This window comes from Doryrhamphus excisus, chromosome 19 (genome assembly GCF_030265055.1).
Source record: "Doryrhamphus excisus isolate RoL2022-K1 chromosome 19, RoL_Dexc_1.0, whole genome shotgun sequence".
NCBI lineage: Eukaryota > Metazoa > Chordata > Actinopteri > Syngnathiformes > Syngnathidae > Doryrhamphus > Doryrhamphus excisus.
The window spans coordinates 5039378-5058330 of NC_080484.1; the positions used below are offsets into that span (position 1 = coordinate 5039378).

At 41.5% G+C, this 18953-nt stretch overlaps 1 protein-coding gene across 1 annotated transcript in view; it reads right to left on the reverse strand.

Moving 5' to 3' along the window:
- The window catches only part of LOC131106719 (netrin receptor UNC5D-like), a 169524-nt gene extending 164751 nt beyond the window's left edge, over positions 1–4773 (reverse strand). The window contains exon 1 of the mRNA XM_058056062.1: positions 4353–4773. Within this exon, the coding sequence (XP_057912045.1) occupies positions 4353–4500 (148 nt within the window). The 5' untranslated portion in view covers positions 4501–4773. The remainder of the gene's footprint in view (positions 1–4352) is intronic.
- Positions 4774–18953: the final 14180 nt, after the last annotated feature.

The window sequence follows — 18953 nt, forward strand, 5'->3', positions numbered from 1 at the left end:
GTATGGAACATCAGCTGCAGCCAGGGAACGCGACTAGTGATCATATTTGGGAATAACAACAGGAGCTCATCCCTTACAAGCCTTTAGATTACTGGAGCGTCTTTTTGTCTTTCATTGCCATTATTTCAAAGGAGAAATGAAGGAAATGATACCCTAGATCTAAGGTTCAACACAATCTGTTTCACTACGGAAATAATAGGAATAGAAATCATCTGTACCAGGGTCAACATGTGTTCATCCTGTATTAACTGTACAGGCATTTTTTCAATCACTCATAGCATTTAAAAAATCCCTCTCCATCTTAGCTTTAATGGCCGAACCTTTTTTTCCAATCCAATTCCGAATCATGACTTGATGGAAAATAATACCAAAATAATTTAATGCATTCATTCGTGATTATGTATTATTGATGTAATATCTGCAAAAATAGGCATATTTAGGCATTTTTTGTTTTTCCCCCCAAGTTAGGCACTTTCAAGTTTAAAAAATGGCTAAATCATTCATTTTCTGCCGCCTAGCCTCACAAGGATCGCGGGGGTGCTGGAGCCTATCCCACCTGTCTTCGGACGAGAGGCGGGGTACACCCTGGACTGGTGGCCAGCCAATCACAGGGCACATATAGACAAACAACCATTCACACTCACATTCATACCTATGGACAATTTGAAGTCACCAATTAACCTAGCATGTTTTTGGAATGTGGGAGGAAACCGGAGTACCCGGAGAAAACCCACACGGGGAGAACATGAAAACTCCACACAGAGATGGCCGAGGGTGGGATTGAAGTTGGGTCTCCTAGCTGTGAGGTCTGCGCGCTAACCACTCGACCACTGTTTTGATTTGTACTATTATACGTTGGTCACTTAGTGTCATTAAAGACTTATTTAGGAGTGCACATATCACCATAGGGGTGTTATTAGGGGTATTAGAGGGCTCTAATAATGTTAAAAACCAAATTTAGAAGGTCGTAAACAGCTTTTCTATGCTCGCACTATGAACATATTCCAGGTCTAGTGGTTAGCGTGCAGACCTCACAGCTAGGAAAGCCAGGTTCAATTCCACCCTCGGCCATCTCTGTGTGGAGTTTGCATGTTCTCCCCGTGCATGCGTGGGTATTCTCCGGGTACTCCGGTTTCCTCCCACATTCCAAAAACATGCTAGGTTAATTGGTGACTCCAAATTGTCCATAGGTATGAATGTGAGTGTGAATGGTTGTTTGTCTATATGTGCCCTGTGATTGGCTGGCCACCAGTCCAGGGTGTACCCCGCGTCTCGCCCGAAGACAGCTGGGATAGGCTCCAGCACCCCCGTGACCCTCGTGAGGCAAAAGCGGTAGAAAATGAATGAATAAATGAATGAATTTCTCAGTGGCAAAAAAGTGAGTAAAAACCATGAAAAGCAAAACTAAACATTAAGAACTTTCTTTTTGTTGTGTTTGCTAATGTCACAAACACTCACAAAATATAGAAAAAAGTTGGCAACACCGATCCCTTCTGCTACGTCTTCTTATTCTCTGGTAGACAAATAGCACAAATGAATAGCTGTATACGAAACAACGAGAATAGAATGGACTTTCACTTCAAAAACTGTAAAGACAATTGAAGAACTTTGTATTGTTTTCAAGTGCTACTGAGTGTCTGGGTTTTCAAAACAAAAGTGTTGCTGATGCCGTATATGAAACGTTGCTGCAGTTAGTACCTCCCCGGGGCTAATTAGCTGCTAATTGTCTTGTGCCAGATAAAGAAGCGCTACAAGGATGACCCGTGTTGCCCTCAGTGATTCATTAGAGCTGCACAATGGAACCCAACACATCACATGACATCGCGTTCATAATAAAAGCATTGTTTGCTACTGGAGCACAAACGGATTCGTTTCTAATCAATGCCGCCTCTCCAGGGAAGCTCACGTGGAAAAGGCTTATCTATTGACCTCCTTCCAAAGTCTTAACAACAATGGATATTTGATGACTATTGTGGGGCCGTCCACCGTGGACCGTCGTCCTGCTTTATCAGCATAACCATGGCCCGTACGCTTAATTCTCTCCTTTCTTTCTCGTTCTGGACTCGTCTGATGTCTCACCATCTCCCACTGAGCTCGCTCACAATGTGGACGCAAAATGAAAGGAGAGGCGAGTGCGGAAAGAGAGAGGAGAGAGAGAAATCAGTTCCCCTTCAATAATGCAGGAGTGAAAGTGAGCGTGCCGTCAACTGCCGCCGCTGCATCGCAATCTCCTGCAAAACAGACAGCGGCGCACGTACGCACGCACGCACGCACGCACGGCAGAGCGAGCGCACCTCCGCTCAAATGTCAGTTAAATCAAAGTCGCAGCCCCAGAAAGTCATTTAGCGGGAAACATAAAACAGCACCGCATTGCCCTTTTATTCCGCTTTCGCTCTCGCTCGCACTTTTCCGTTGCCTTTCAAGCACTTCTCTTGACGACCTCGTCAACGCCAAACGTCGCTGACTCTCCAACACAAAAAAAAAACAACAAAAAAAAAAAACAACTTGGGTTTCAGACGACATTCATGCTAATGCGAGCACAGTTACAGACATCTGCTAACCTCCTAGCATTAGCTACAACATTAGCAACATTAGCTAATCTAGTGGGATCCAATAATAACGCTGTATTGTAAATTTGTCAAAATGTTAGTTATTTTCTTTGGTTTTTATGCCAGCAGGCAACTTCCTGTACCGTTTGAGGTGGGGTCGGAAGTGGGGGCAACACTTCCATTGTGAACAAGTGACAAATCGTCTTATTTGTGTTCGCCTTCCGTACATTAGCTTGCACACTACTTCCTGGTTCACGTTAGGATGGGACGCAGTCACCCTTCATTTATGATTCTAGACACAACCTTGATAAGGGAATTTCTGCTATTATTTTAGTATTAGTATTAGTATTAGTATTATTGCTTATTTATGAATACAACATTTTTGTAACATTACAAAATATTTGATTTTTATATTCTTGAGCATAGAAAACCTGTTAACCATCTAAATGTTGTTTTATATGTGTTTTGCTTTTAATGTTTTACATTATTAGAGCCCTCTGGACATTAAATAACACCCCTAGAGTCACCTTCACACCCATAATATCCAATATAGCAAACATAATACAGGAAGTGACATCAGAGGTTCAGAGGTTACCCGTGTTAATTCATTCATTCATTAATTTTCTACCGTTTTTTCCTCACGAGGGTCGCGGGGGTGCTGGAGCCTATCCCAGCTGTCTTTGGACGAGAGGCGGGGTACACCCTGGACTGGTGGCCAGCCAATCACAGGGCACATATAGACAAACAACCATTCACACTCACATTCATACCTATGGACAATTTGGAGTTGCTAATTAACCTAGCATGTTTTTGGAATGTAGAAGGAAACCAGAGTTATATATATATATATATATATATATACATACACCAGTCCAGGGTGTACACGCATCTCGCCCAAAGACAGCTGGGATAGGCTCCAGCACCCCCCACGACCCTCGTGAGGAAAAAGCGATAGAAAATGAATGAATACATATATATATATATATATATATATATATATATATATATATATATATATATATATCGTCATAGTTCCAAACACTTTGATTATCTTATATTATGATTATCTTTCTTTGTCTGAATTATTAAAAAGTTAACAGTGCGAGCGTCCAGCAGACACTTTTATATATGATGCAAATGTCGCCCGTGGAAGCTAATTTCAGACTTAAATACGTCTTTGCTGCACTTCCAATGGGAGACAAGTGGAGGTTGGAAGGTCACAGACAGAAAAATACATAATTGACAATAAAGCGAGGCTCCATCCGCATGTGTGTGTGTGTGTGTGTTCTCAAGTGTTACACTCATAAAGAGCAGAAAAAGACAATACGCTACACATAAAAAGCAGCACAATAATCCCAAAAACTAAAGTTGTCATGTTTTTGTTTCAGTGTCTGGTTCGCCCAATCGGAACCTCTTCATCCGACAACAAGGAAGAAATGATGTGGCGGCTGGAGAAGGTGTCCATATTTTAGAGCCAGCTCTGTATGCTATATCATGAACATACTGTGGAAAGATCCAAAACTTCCTCAATGAAATCTCATCAGGTGGTGTACCTAATGAAGTGGCCAGTGTGTGAGCACTTTGTCAGCAGATTGATTGACAGCAGTAAAAGCAACAAGCTGATCATAATAAAGTCAGCACTCTCACAAGGACTCGAACCTGTGACCTTTTGATGACCAGACGCTTTGATTGACAGCTTACATGATCTTAATTGGCGGGAGTGCAATTGAAGTTGACCTTGCACAACTTCGACACGCAACTTCTCCCACGCACACTGTTAAGAGGGTTGGAAGGGGGGCTTACCTCTGGCGTGCACGGCGGGGGTCGACGCGCCGAGCAGCAGCAGCAGCAGCAGCGGCAGCGGCAGCGGCGGCGGCAGCGGCGACAGGGCGGCAAAAGTCAAGCAGCTTCCGCGCGTCCGGCGTCCCATCACGGCTGTCTCTCTGCCCATCCGGACCGGGATCTGCGGCCGCGGGGTGCGCGCATTTGTCGTCCGCACGGGGAAACCTAAAGGAGCCACGAAAATGAAAAAGCCAAAATAAAAAAAAGAGAAAAAGAGAAAAAGAAATCCTGAGCGCTGGGTTAGGAAGTGTCCGCCCAGAGAGCCGCCACCTCGCGGTAACGCAGTGCGGAGCCACCAGCACCAAGGTGATGAAGAAGAAGAAGATGAGGAGGAAGAGGAGGAGAAACACCAAAGAGAGAGAGAGAGAGAGAGAGAGAGAGAGAGCGGGAGAGAGACGGCATGGGAGAGTCACATGATGCTGCTCTCCTGTTACTAATTAATACGCAGCTGCTTGCTGATTGGTCCACTCGTCAATTGAAGACGGACAGCTCAGGTGGAGTCACACAGACTTGAATATGACAGATGGAAAAGGGATTTTATGTGGATAACATGATCAAAAATTACCATAACTTCATTAAGACAACTTTGATGGGTTCAAAAAATGTCAGTCCAAATAAAATCCATGAGCATTTTATCCAATCAGAAACCTAAATAGCTATCATATCTAACACATATGTTCATCAATGTACATGTACGTTATCTTTAAGTGTTACACGTGTGCATGGTGTGTTGAACAAATCAACGGTGTCCAAAGTACTGCCTGTATGGGCCATTTAGAGGCTGCAACTGTTTTTCATTGGCTCTGTGCACATTCTAAAACATAAAATTAAACAAGAAAACAAACAAAAAAAAAACAATATTTTTAAGAGAATTAATACAAACACAGAATGAATTCCTAATATTAAGAAAAATAAATTCAGTAACTTGAAATATCACAGACTAAAAAGGAGCTTTTTTTAAACAGTTGTAATGTTGGGGGGGAAAAAAAGAGCAAAACAAAAAATAAAGTTTACATTTTAGGGCATTTTAGGTTGAGTAAAAGTTATAATATTACAACACAATATTTACCATAATAAAGTCATAATATTATGAGAATATACATACTGCACACTATTAAAATAATGAAATGCACAAGAAGAAAGTTAAGATAACAGTAAAAGTGGAAAAACGAGAAAAAAAGTCGATTCATACCCGTATTATGAGCCTTGGCAATAACACTAAGGTTTTTTCTTTAAATATAAAAAAAACAATATATATGTGTAGATGTTTTTTTGAAAATGCAAAAGTGGTTGCAATTCATCATTAAAAAGGAGAAAAAAGAAAAAGGTGGTACAATAATCCAACCCAACTGTAATAAGTGAATTACCGCAAAGCAGGATTCCTTATTTATGAATGAAATATTTTCCTGTTTTCAACCTTCTAAATATGTTGTTTTACATTAGAGCCCTCTAGTCATGAACTAACACCCCTATAATCACATTTACACTCCTATTACCCACGATAGTAGACATAATAAGAGTAATGTTTAGTTGCTTCAATATGCATCTTATCTACTAATTATAGGTTGTATTTAAAAACAAAACATTCATTAATAAGTGTATTTTAAAAAAATGTTCTCGCCGTGGTGTAGTGGTTAGCATTCTGCACTTTGGAGCGGACACGCCGGGTTCGAATTTCCACTGGTAAGCATCATCAGTGTTCATCGAATTTAAAGGACTCAAGCCAAAAACCGGTATGTTGATCAAAAAGATCCGCTGTGGCGACTCCGAAAGAAAAAAAAAACACACAACAAAAAAACACGAAATTCGAGGTGCAAAGTTCCAAGGGGTATACTTACCGAAGGGGTATACTTACAGTGGCAAGTATTCCATTCCACGGAACAATACTTCCATGACAAGACGACAAACAAATAACATTTCAGCAATGAACGAAATATAAATTATTTTGGGTCTGACGGTTAAAGAAGTGGTTTGCAGCAGGTTCCTGTTCGGCAACACTAAAAGAAAAAAATGCAATCATAACAAGAGATATATATACAAGACAACAGAGACACAGCACTCTTGCATCCCGTCCACACAGCAGGCACTATCCAGCAGAAGCAGGCCTTTTTGAACTGGGGGTGAGAGTTATTGGGAATATGAAAGTGTGAAAAAGACAATAGCCACGTATACATGAAGAGTTTTTCCTCTTTCCAAATGGAATCTTTCCAAACGACTTTTCCGAAAACAAATGTAAACATGGAAAGGAATATTCCAATCTCTTGTCTACATGCGGTGCTATAATCAAATAGAATAGTCAATGGGGCATGCCCAGTAAAGCATAAACATCAACGTCACGTGGAACCGACTTCCACAAGTTTTTCTTTCACTTGTTGGAATAACTCCATATTGCCAGTTTTTCGTTCATCCAGTCTTGAAATTTAGTTTGGATCAAAAACAAACTTTCCGCAGCAGTCCAGTGCCGATTGCTCACCTCCATTTTTAAAACCGAAGAACGTCTGGACGTTTTACGTCATATCTGAGCATGCACTGAAAGAACGCACCCGGGATAAATTTAAACAGGAAAAGATCAAATTCAATCTTGCTAATATTTTATAATTAAACTGGGGACATGTTTTATGTAGATATATATTTTCTTTTTATGAATAAAGTATAGAAGGGTTTAGATTCTGTTCCACAGATGGCGGTAATGCACACCGAAAGCTGCTTGCCAACCGCCAATAAACAACAGAAGAAGAAAAACACCACGAAGAAGAACGCACCCTGACAACTTTCCGTTTGAGCGGGTACAAGATACCTCAATCGGATTGGGGAAAGGAATATTCCACCCCTGGGAATCCCATTATATGTTCATTCGGATTGGCACTTTTCTTTCGGAATGAGGTGTATACAAAGGTTACATTCTTTCCGTTTCAGCAAATAAACCGAATGCAATTGGAATATTTGGGTGCATGTATATGTACGGGTTAGCCCCCCAAATTTTAGATGACTCTTTAGAATTGATCATATTTGGACTTGGATCAGACTGAATGATGGCGGTGTATTCTGCAACACCTTGGATTTTTTTAGTAAATGTACAATAATCCCTCATTTATCGTGGAGGTTCTAGACTCAACCGTTATAAGTGGAGCATAGAAACCTGTATAGACTTTCTAAATGCATTCTTGAACGTTCCTTCTGAGTGTATTATAGTATTTACGTAAATATGTAAAATGTGCTGAAATGTGCATATTTTTTGACTGATAATAGGCCGGCATGCACCACCATCCATTTTCTACTTGTATATCGTTTGTCCATCCTGGGGTCATGAGTATCCTGGCACCCGTCCCATTGGCGAGACACCCTGGACTGGTAAGGCAGCATGATTTATTAATTAATATCCATGCATTCATCCATCCATCTTCTTCCCCTCATCTGAGGTCAGGTCATGGGGGCAGGGAGCCTAAGCAGAGAAGCTCAGACTTCCCTCTCCTGAAGCACTTTGTCCAGATCCAGAACCAGAGGCGGTCCCAGGCCAGTTAGAGACGTAAGCAGTGTTTACACTTGTTTACATGTCATTTATTTATCACAGATCTGGAAAGCGTGAAAACTAGTTTTATGCACTGTTGTGTTTTGTTTACATATGCGTTACGCACTTACTTTACTTTATGGTTACTTGGTTACACTGTGTCCCACTGTGTGACACCATGCAACAGCAAACATCATCCCAAGCTTCATTAATCCCTCTATTTGCGAGGGACCTACAAGATATTAAACTCTATAAAGTTATGCAAAAAAGAAAGGTAAGTCTATACTTTCTCACAGCTGAATGTGAGAATGTGCAAAGAGCAGGAAGGAGGCAATAAGCGAAAAAGGAGGCACAAACAGTGTCAGAGACAAATTTGCTGTAGCACTTATTATCAGGAAATCAAAAGGAAGATCCAAGAGGCTACAGAAAGCACTTGAAAATTCTTTCCCCGACTTATGAACCTTTAAAAATCCTCACTTGTTGAGGATCAGTTTACTCATTGGCAAAATTGCAGACCACTATAAGAACAACATGCATGCTAGTGTAAATGCGGTTAAAGTCTCTCCAACCTGATCTGGGTCTTCCCCGAGGCCTCCTACCAGTCGGAGATGCCTTGAACATCTCCCTTGGGAGGCGTCTGAGAGGCATCCTGACCAGACGCCCAAAGGACCTCATCTGGTTCCTCTCAATGCGAAGGATCAGTCGCTCTCCTCTGTTTCTCCAGGATGTGTGCTTGCCCAGCTTCCCTACGGAGAAAACTCATTTCGGCCGCTTGTACCAACGATCTTGTCCTTTCGGTCACTACCCAAAGGTTAGGACCATAGGTGAACGTGTAACCTAGATCAACCGGTAAATTGTGAGCTTTTACCTCATAGAATAAGAAGATGTAGCAGGAGGGATCAGCATTGCCAACATATTTAGCTAGTTCAGACCTTTCGAGTATCTCTTCAAAAAACCACAGCAGGCTGCAAATGAAATCACTTTTTCAATCTAATTTAATCTAATGTAATTCAAAAACTTATTGAAAGTTATTATTTAAAAAAATATATTTAAAAGTAAAAAAAATAATCATTTAATTTTACGTAATTTAATTCATCACAGGCAATTCTTAAAATAAAACTGGTTAAAAATGAATAGGGTTAATATGAAGTACTTTTAAATAGTTTTGGCAGCCTAGATGGAAATTATTATTAAGATATATTTTTTCTTAATATTTTTTCTTACTTGAATGAGTAAGAAAAAACAGCAACAACAACAGCAAACAGCTTCATGGAAGAGATTGTGTTGAAAAATTGTGAGCTTTACCTTTTAACTGAGCTCCCTGTTCACAACAACGGACTGAATCGGACGGAGTCGGAATCACTGCAGATGCCGCACCGATTCGCCTGTTGATCTTGCATTCGCAGACCGGAACCACAGCATATTTCTTAATATATTAAAATAAAAAAACATGATAAACTGTCGTGAGTGCTCCTCCCAGCCGGTAATTAACAGTCTTTGGTCAAATCAGCTTGACCTTGTCCAACCTCATTAGCATATTGACCACAACCCGTGTGTGCCGCTCTCTGCCCGGTCGCACGAGGTCATCCCAGGGATAATATTTCTGGAGGGAGCCATAAACGTGCATCACATATTCGGGGAGGCCTGGTGGTTATTGAGCGGGCCGCCGGAGCGAGAACGATATAAGGAGACTTTTGTTGCAACGTCAGTGTTTTATTGTTCCCTCAAAGTGACGCGCTCACCTTCACGATGATGTCCTGGTGATGACATCATCCCCTCCCTCTCTGACTGTCATAAATCAAGTGAGTCCATATGAAGTAACCGGGACTTAAAACACAAACTAAAGACACTCTCCCGAGGTGCGTTTTGCCAGGAAGGTAAATATTCAGAGCTAATAAAACATCTCTGACATTTGTGTTTATGCTTAAAGGTGAGCGTAGCGCAAAGAGAGGCGACCCGCCCACTCACAGCCTCGCGGGTGGACAGTGGCGGCAGCGTCCTTCCAAACACAAAGATGATAGAAACGTCGAGGCGGCGGCACGCTTTCGCCTCCACGACGCAGAGTCAGGCCTTGGACAAGATAATGGAAGAAGAGCAGGGCCAAGGCGCCGCGTGGGAGGTCCCACTCTGAGGCACATTTGTTTGTCCTGTTTGGTAAATAAACAGCCAGTCCTCAGTATCATGTGACCGTATTGTGTTAGTGGCCCGGCCGCCTCCAAGGTCCTCCAACTCACCTTGATTTAGAGTTTTAATTAGTGTGGAATACATTTAGGAGTTTTTTCGCAGCCACTAAAACCCTGGAGAAACTTGAAGAAACCGTTTGCATTAAACGGATCATGTCCGTTTAGCTGTTAAAATTGTAGTGTAGTACCGCTTAGAGCCCCAAGAGGCAACAGGAAGCGCACTTTTCAAACTCATTGTTGTGTCCAAAATTAGGATTGTAATAAAAAAACGATGAAACTGTGAATGTCTGTGAATGTCTGTCATCCCAACACCATAATAATAATAATACATAACTCTGCTTCTAAACACACCTCATAGAATAAGAAGATGTAGCAGGAGGGATCAGCGTTGCCAACATATTTAGCTAGTTTTCAGACCTTTCGAGTATCTCTTCAAAAAACCACGGCAAGCTGCAAATCAAATCACTTTTTCAATCTAATTTAATCTAATGTAATTAAAAAACTTATTAAAAGTTATTATTTAAAAAAAATATTTAAAAGTAAAAAAAATGATCATTTAATTTTACGTAATTTAATTCTTAAAATAAAACTGTTATATTATGTTAATAATTAACAGGGTTAATATGAAGTACTTTTAAATAGTTTTGTCAGCCTGGATGGAAATTATTATTAAGATATATTTTTTCTTAATATTTTTTCTTACTTGAATGAGAAAACGAGAAAAAATGAGAATTGAAAAAACAGCAATAACAACAGCAAACAGCTTCCTGGAAGAGATTGTGTTGAAATTGTGAGAATCCACTGCAGTGTGTTCCAACACAGTGGATTAAGTGTCATTCTGTCCAACATCTTTGTGCTCAGATGCTTCTCTTTACAGTGTAAATGACAGGGGCCATCAAGGTCAGATCCAAGGTCACGGTAAAGCTCTTTGTGTGTGTGTGTGTGTGTGTACGTGTGGTAATGGCGCCAGAACACACTGTGTGCATGCCATGGGCCTGCAGCTATGGGCTCAAGCCTCAGAGAGCATCTCAGTGACGAGGCCAGGGTCCATGGAGCTAATCAGACCCTCGGGAACGGACCTCTCTGGCAACACTTTTACTTGTTGGGGATTCTCCGCGCTGGAGGACAAAGAGGGATAAAGTCAATGTGAAGGTCTTTCGCTAGAGCCCCCTTCACTTGCTGGCTGAATAGCGTAATTGTGACACTTGAACTCTGGTTCTCTGGTCCCCGTCATACTTTTAGTGTAATGGTGCGTTGATTTCATAGCAACATAAATGCAAACCCAGATTAAGATGATGTGATATGGTGTTGTCTGGTTCTGAGACTCGGTGCTGTCACCTGCTGGTTTGGAGGACTCTAAAAGAATTGCACTAGCAAGCGGGAAAAAGCTTGCTTGGAAAAAGTCGTGTCTCCGATGATTGAGCGGGCAAGGACATGCATACGCAAGAGTGAAGGTCTTTGTGTCATTACGCTATGTTAATGTGCAGCACAGTGTGCACTGATAGTGGGGAAGGTGACACAGATTTCTTATCGTATGCGTATTTAATCAGCATGTTCTTGTACTAATACAGCATATAGATAGTCGCTACACACAGAATTCCGTCTTCACCAAAGATATTCCTGCTTAGTTTTGATGGACACTGTCAAAGAAGGGTTCTTTGAAACTTATGTTTACTGTTACCTCTGTCAGGGAAAGTGATATGTGATCATAGTTAGTTTGAATTACACCACTCACCCACCGTGCAGCCCTCCATGGATTATTTAAAACAGGGGTCTCAAACACACGGCCCGCGGGCCAAATGTGGCCCGCAAGACACTAGTTTAAGGCCCCCGCCTTGATATGAAAGTTTAATGTTAGTGCGGCCCGGGCAAGTTTGATATGGATGCTGTATGGTATCATGTACCCAGAAAAAAATATTACGTTTGATTAATGTTCATGTTAAAGGTTAAATAATTGTTAATAGTTATCCTCCCTATCCGTGTGGAAGTGGTAAGTGTTTGGCTATTTAAGTTTAAAGGAAATAACTTGAAGGCTACCGTTTAGGTCGCTCGCTCTCTAGTTTGCGAGTTAGCATGTGTCTCAAGACCCTGCAGTTGCGCAATATGTTGTAAATAAAAAGAGTATAAATGTGACTATAGTCGTGTTTTGTCATGTCTACAGGGCTCTAATAATGCTTTGTTCATTTTAATCTGAAAAAAATAATTTGTCTACCCACCAACTATATGTGGTTTCTTAAGTTTTTATTATTTGCCGTTTTATTATTATATTTATTTATTTATTACTGATTGATTGATTTTCTTTATTCTTGATTTGTTTATTTATTTTTCATCTTATTTTGTGTAGAAAAATAAAAATTAAGATATTTGAGAACAGTGGAATGTTTTATCAGAGCTTTTCTTGTAGAAAATCAGAACCAAAGCAAAGTTTATTCATTTTTCTGTTTTTAATAAATGCGTTTTTTTTTTTTGTTTTTTTTTTGAAAACCTGATGTGGCCCAGTCTCACCCAGACCCTAGCTCCAGTGGCCCCCAAGTAAATTGAGTTTGAGACCCCCGATTTAAAGTCTATTCATTTCTAACAAGAAAGTGCTTCCAGAATTGCTCATGAAGAACGTTGAAAAGATCAATGGAAGTTTCTCTTAAAGCACACATAACAATGATAATAACGATACATTCATATTTTCTTTATGTCATCAAATGGCCCTGAACATGGCATGTGCGTGTATGACAAAAAAATCACCCCAGAAAATCACAATCTCAATTCCAAACAAGAAAATCATGATTCATTTTTACAGAAAAAGCTTGCTGATGCAGTTGGCAAAGCGATGCTTTGGATTGTTGAGGATTAGCAAAGATATACGGATACCCAGCTAGCTTAGCTATGCACTAGCATGTTAACAAACCTCATTCCCCGATACAGCAAGAGCCACATACTGTAGGTCAGTGGGTTGGGTTGCCTGGGTTTTTATTTTACTGGTAATTTGGTCGCAAGATGGAAAGTTCCCTAGAAGCAGAATTAATTGGTGCAGGACTGTACTCCACCCCAAAAAAGCACATGCTGCCTTCTAATTACCCAACCGTGCAAGACTCACAGTTGTCCGGAATCGGGAATATTGGTAGCAAAGCAACCCAAATGAAAAGTACATATATTCCCTAAAAATCCCTGCATGCTGGCCTTGTGTTGCTCATGCTGCTGTGATGTGAGGAGTGTGCACAGAAACACTCCTCCTGTTTTATGGAAATCAAATGCCAAAATTGACTTACTGGAATTCCCGGGGAACCTCTCCAGTAATCTTGCCCTGAAGCTTCTGACATTCATGTAAAGGTAGAGAAAAAGCGTCTTTGCTGCGTTGCAGCTTCAGGGGGGGTTTAGCTGCGCTGCCAATCAGGGGTCTCGCGATTCAGCCTGGATTGTGGTCCACCTTTCCTTCGGCTCGTGGAGCTCTCAGGAGCTGAGGAAGGAGGAAACACACGTGAGGTGAGATGTGGAATAGGAATGACGGCGTGCCCGTGTCCGACATGTTTGTATGTGCACTGAGTGCAGCCTGCAGATGTGAGTGTAATGACGCGGGTCAAGTATAAAACACTACTGACAGATGGAAACGGCCTTTAAGGGATGCTGGCATTGTGCACGTTTCCTGGCTTGTGGCGTGCACGGCGCTGCACACAAATAAACCGCACGCTCGCTTGTTTACCTCCGGGGAACGTTGATGCGGGAACAATATCGGGAATGTAACGAGCACAGATGCGTTCGTGCATAAACGACTTGGGCTCCTGTGGATCCAGGCCATCCGCTGGATGACTCGACTCAGGGACTTGGGTTCGGACTTGGCACAAAGCAAGGTGATATGTGATTGGAGGAGGACAAGAGAGTGTCTGCAAGGAGAGTTGCAATGCTGCGTTCACAAAGCGGGAAAGTGGAAAATCGAGCAAAAGTGGAATGGAACGGCTGCCAAAAAAGCTGAGCTTTGTTGTTGGGACAAACAAAACTAATCCTATCTCACCGCAGTCGTCAGCCATGTTTGGGGTTTACATTTGGAAAGGAAGGCTTTAATTTAAGACCTTGTAAGTTCCAAGTGGAGTATTTTCTATTTCCCACTAGTCTTGAATGCAGCATCATGCCATGCTGTATAAGCATTTGTGTGTGTGGGTGTGTGTGTTGGGCGGGGGTACAAATATCAAACCGGGCCGTCTGCCAGAGGCGCCTCCGGCAGCGTACATCTTAAAACAGCGCAAAGATCTCTCGCTGCAAAGTTCAGATCATGTATCAGGTCCGCCGAGACCAATTATGTGTTTGTTTCATTCCCGCTCAACTCTTCCGTCTCCCCGCTTTGCAAAACAAAAGACAACAATGAGCAGCGTGCGGCGGCCGGGAAACTATTGTCTGGTGAAATGTCACGTTGGAGTAGCGTTGATAGTCTGCGTGAGGAGAATGTCATGTCCGCCGTGTCAAGGTCCACTTGTTGTCTCTGTGGTGCAGCACGTTTACCTCATTAGGTTCACCTGTTCAGCTGCCCGTTAAGGCAAAAAAAAATAATCAGCCACAGAGAGATGCATTTGGGTTAGGATGAGATGATGAAGTTCATGTAAGAGACTCGGAACGTGGCCTGCATGTTAGTACTAGGTTAGTATCCAGGTCGTTGTATCAATCGCATATGGATGCTTTGAGGAACGACACTTTGAAACATTTTGAGGTCGGTCATCTTGCTTTGGCAAGATCCCCAATCAACATTTTCAACCGTCTTGTTGACTTTGAATGCAAAAATTCTATAGAAATGAGAAATTAGAAGAATAAATAATAATAAATAATGAAGGGTTTACATTGTAGAGGACGATCGGTTGCCTTGGTTACATGGTCTTGTTGAGGGAGATGATGGCTCGAGGAAAGAAACTGTTTTTTAGTCTGTTTGTCCGTGCCCTGATACATCTGTATCGCCTCCCAGAAGATAGTCGCTGAAACAATTATGTTTGCAGCAGTGACAGGATTGGATAGAATTTTAGGTTTGACATGCTTATGACTGTGGTGACTGTGGTGACTGTGGTTCCCAATGCATTTGAGCCTCAGTCTGGGTCAGATCGCTACACGATCATTGGGTCTCCTGAGCCACAAAAGGTCATTCTTAAAGAAGCTGGCTGTAGCCAAGCATATTAATGGAAAGTTGAGTGGAAGGAAAATTGTGGTAGGACAAAGGGATGACCGCTGCTTTCAGAGGATTGTCAAGCAACATTCAAGGAGTAGACTGAAGCTGGAGTCATCGCATCAAGAGCCACTATGCAAAAAAGAATCCTAGACATGGGGTACAAATGTCGCATTCCTCATGTTAATCCACTACTGAACCAGAGACCAGGTCAGAAGCGTCTTACCTGGGCTAAGGAGAAATCTTTACATCTTTCAGATGAAAGCAAATGTTGCATTTAATTTGGAAATCAAGGTCCCGGAGTCTGGAGGAAAAGCAAAGAGTCACAGAATCCATGTTGCTTGAAGTCCAGTGTGAAGTTTCCACTGTCAGTGATAATTTGGGGAGCCATGTCATCTGCTGGTGTTGGTCCACTGTGTGTTCTGAAGTGCACAGTCAACTCAGCCATCTTACCAGGAAATTTTAGACTCTACTGACAAGTTTTATGGAGATGCCGAATTAATTTTCCAGCAGGACTCGGCATCTGCCCACACTGTCAAAGGTACCAAAAGCTGCTTCAATGACCATGGTGTTACTGTACTGATTTAGCGAGCAAACTCACCTGATCTGAACACCCCACAGATTCTCTATGTGGTGTTGTCAAAAGGAAGATGAGAGACGCCTGACCCAACAATGTCGATGACCCGTAGGCTACTATCAAAGCTTTCTTTACACCTGAGCAGTGCCGCACGCCGATCGCTTCCATGCCACGCCGCATTGATGCAGTAATTCATACAAAAGGAAGCCCTACCAAGTATTGACTGCATGGAAATGGACATACATTTCAGAAATTTTGACATTTCTGTTTAAAATATATATTTTTTCCATTTATCTTATGTAATATTCTAAGTTTCAGAGACACTGCATTTCGGGTTTTCATTATCTAGAAGCCACAATCATCAACATTTCAAGAAATAATTGTTTGAAATGTTTCACTTGATGTATACTGAATCTGTATAATACAGTGGTATGAAAAAGTTTGGCATCCCTGGTCATTTTCAAGATTTTTCTTTATAAATCACTGGTTGTTTGGATCAGCTTGTTCAGTTAAATAAACAATAACAATAAATAAACACACTGATGTATGAGAAGTGACATTAACTTTAGAGGATTTACAGAAATTGGGCAAAATTATTTAAACAAAAGTAGACACCCTTGTGATTTGAATACCTTTAAAACTAATTATTGGAACACAAGATTTGTTTGGTAAACTCATTTACCCTTGGCCTGCATACATAAGTGAAGCCAATCATGAGAAAGGGTATTCACGTAAGGTGGCCAATTGCAAGTTGAATCTTCAAAACAACTGTCACATGACCTGAAAGCAAAGATTGTTCAACATCATGGTCTAGGGGAAGGATACAAAAAGCTAGCTCGGAGATTTCAGCTGTCAGGTTCCACTCTGAGGAACATAGTGAGGAAATGGAAGACCACAGGCACAGTTCAAGTTAAAGCCCGGAGTGGTAGGCCAACAAGCAGAGGCCAAGATTGGTGAGAACAGTCAAAGTCAACCCACAGACCAGCTCCAAAGACCTCCATCATGATCTTGGTGCAGATGGTGCCACTGTGCATCCTTCAACATTCATGTCGAAGAAGCCTTTTCTGCGCACATGCCACAAACAGTCGCTCGTGGTATGCTAAAGCATATTCGGACAAGCCAGCTTTATTTTGCTCCACACAGAGAATCCCCACAACCAAATCTTGAAAATTGATAGCGGTGCCCAAACTTTTTCATACCAGTGTGTATGGGTTTCACATTCTGAAATGAGTGACAACAAATATTGAACTTTTTCATGATATTTAAATTTTTGAGATGTACCTGTATTTGGTTAGCATGTTGGCCACACAGTTAGGAGATCGGGAAAACCTGGGTTTGATTCTCTGCTTGGGCATCTCTGTGTGGAGTTTGCATGTTCTACCCATGCTAGCGTGGATTTTCTCTGGGTACTTTGGTTTCCTCCTGCATTCCAAAAACATGTTAGCTTCATTGGCGACTCCAAATTGTCCATAGGTATGAATGTGAGTGTGAATGGTTGTTTATCTATATGTGCCCTGCCATTGGCTCTTGGCTTTCGCGCGAAGACAGCTGGGATAGGTTCTAGCATACCTGCAAACCAAGTGAGGATAAGTGGCATAGAAAATACATACATGGGGTGGGTACTGGTATGTGACTATTTTTTCCTTGTCCATGTAAACATAAAATTCAGATTTAGTTTTTAGAAATTAAGCCGATATGTTTCCGACCGGTGAGGTTGCAATAATCCGTTGTGTCAGTGAAGCATCTCATGTCAATGTGCTACCACTCCTGGCTCAGCCATCCACCTACAAGCTCCTTGGAACACCTACAACAGACACATTAGGTTCTCTACAAAGTTCTATAGCCAAAAGTCCTGCCCCCTTTCTTCTTAACCTTGGTCATTTCGTTAAGAAAATGTTGACTCCCGTTGCACAAAATCCTTGAAATTTCCACAAACACTGAGAACACAAGCCTGCACGGCGGGCAAGTGGTTAGCGCGCAGACCTCACAGCTAGGAGACCAGGGTTCAATTCCACCCGCGGCCATCTCTGTGTGGAGTTTGCATGTTATCCCCGTACATGCGTGGGTTTTCTCCGGGTACTCCGGTTTCCTCCCACATTCCAAAAACATGCTAGGTTAATTGGCGACTCCAAATTGTCCTCCTTTGTGGCATGAATGACACGGGCCACCAAAAAAATCACCCTTGTTAGTATTCCATTCAGGACCAACGGCTGTCGCTGGCTGGCATGAACGGATAAAGTCTAAACGTCTTCTAAGGCCCGTTCACACGGGAATGCTCTTGTTTTTTAGCAGGTTGGAAAAACAATTACATCCACCCAGAGTCAGTAAATAGTCCCGTTCATGCGAAAACGGATCACATATATATATGCGCGAATACGTAAGGTACACCGACGTGTGTGCTGGAAACAGAACAACATTCAAACTTTAAAAGAAGAAAGAACACATGGACATAGACATGGAGACATGGACATAGTGTCTATTGTCCTCTGCTTGTCTGGCTTGTCGAGACTAGAATTAATTGGTATAAGACAAAAAGAAACATTAGGAGAATGACAATGGTGTCTTGAGAAATTGTAAACAAATGTGGCTTTCCCTTACGAGCCACTGCTAGCAACGTAAACACAGAAGCAGAGCTTGGGCGAAGGCAGAGACCTTATCTGGCTTACAGTCATGCCCATATGAGGAAGTTCGCTCCTCTGTGACATCACAAAGGGTCAGTTTTACTACGCCTTCTGAAACCGAGCGTTTTGAGCCATCACAAACTTCTTTTAGATAGATAGATAGATAGAAGAAAGGCTATCTATCTATATCTAGATAGATAGATAGATAGATAGATAGATAGATAGATAGATAGATAGATAGATAGATATATAGATAGATAGATAGATAGATAGATAGATAGATAGATAGATAGATAGATAGATAGATAGATAGATAGATAGATAGATAGATAGATAGATAGATAGATAGATAGATAGATAGATAGATAGATAGATAGATAGATAGATAGATAGATAGATAGATAGATAGATAGATAGATAGATAGATAGATAAATAGAAGAAAGGCTATCTATCTAGATAGATAGATAGATAGATAGATAGATAGATAGATAGATAGATAGATAGATAGATAGATAGATAGATAGATAGATAGATA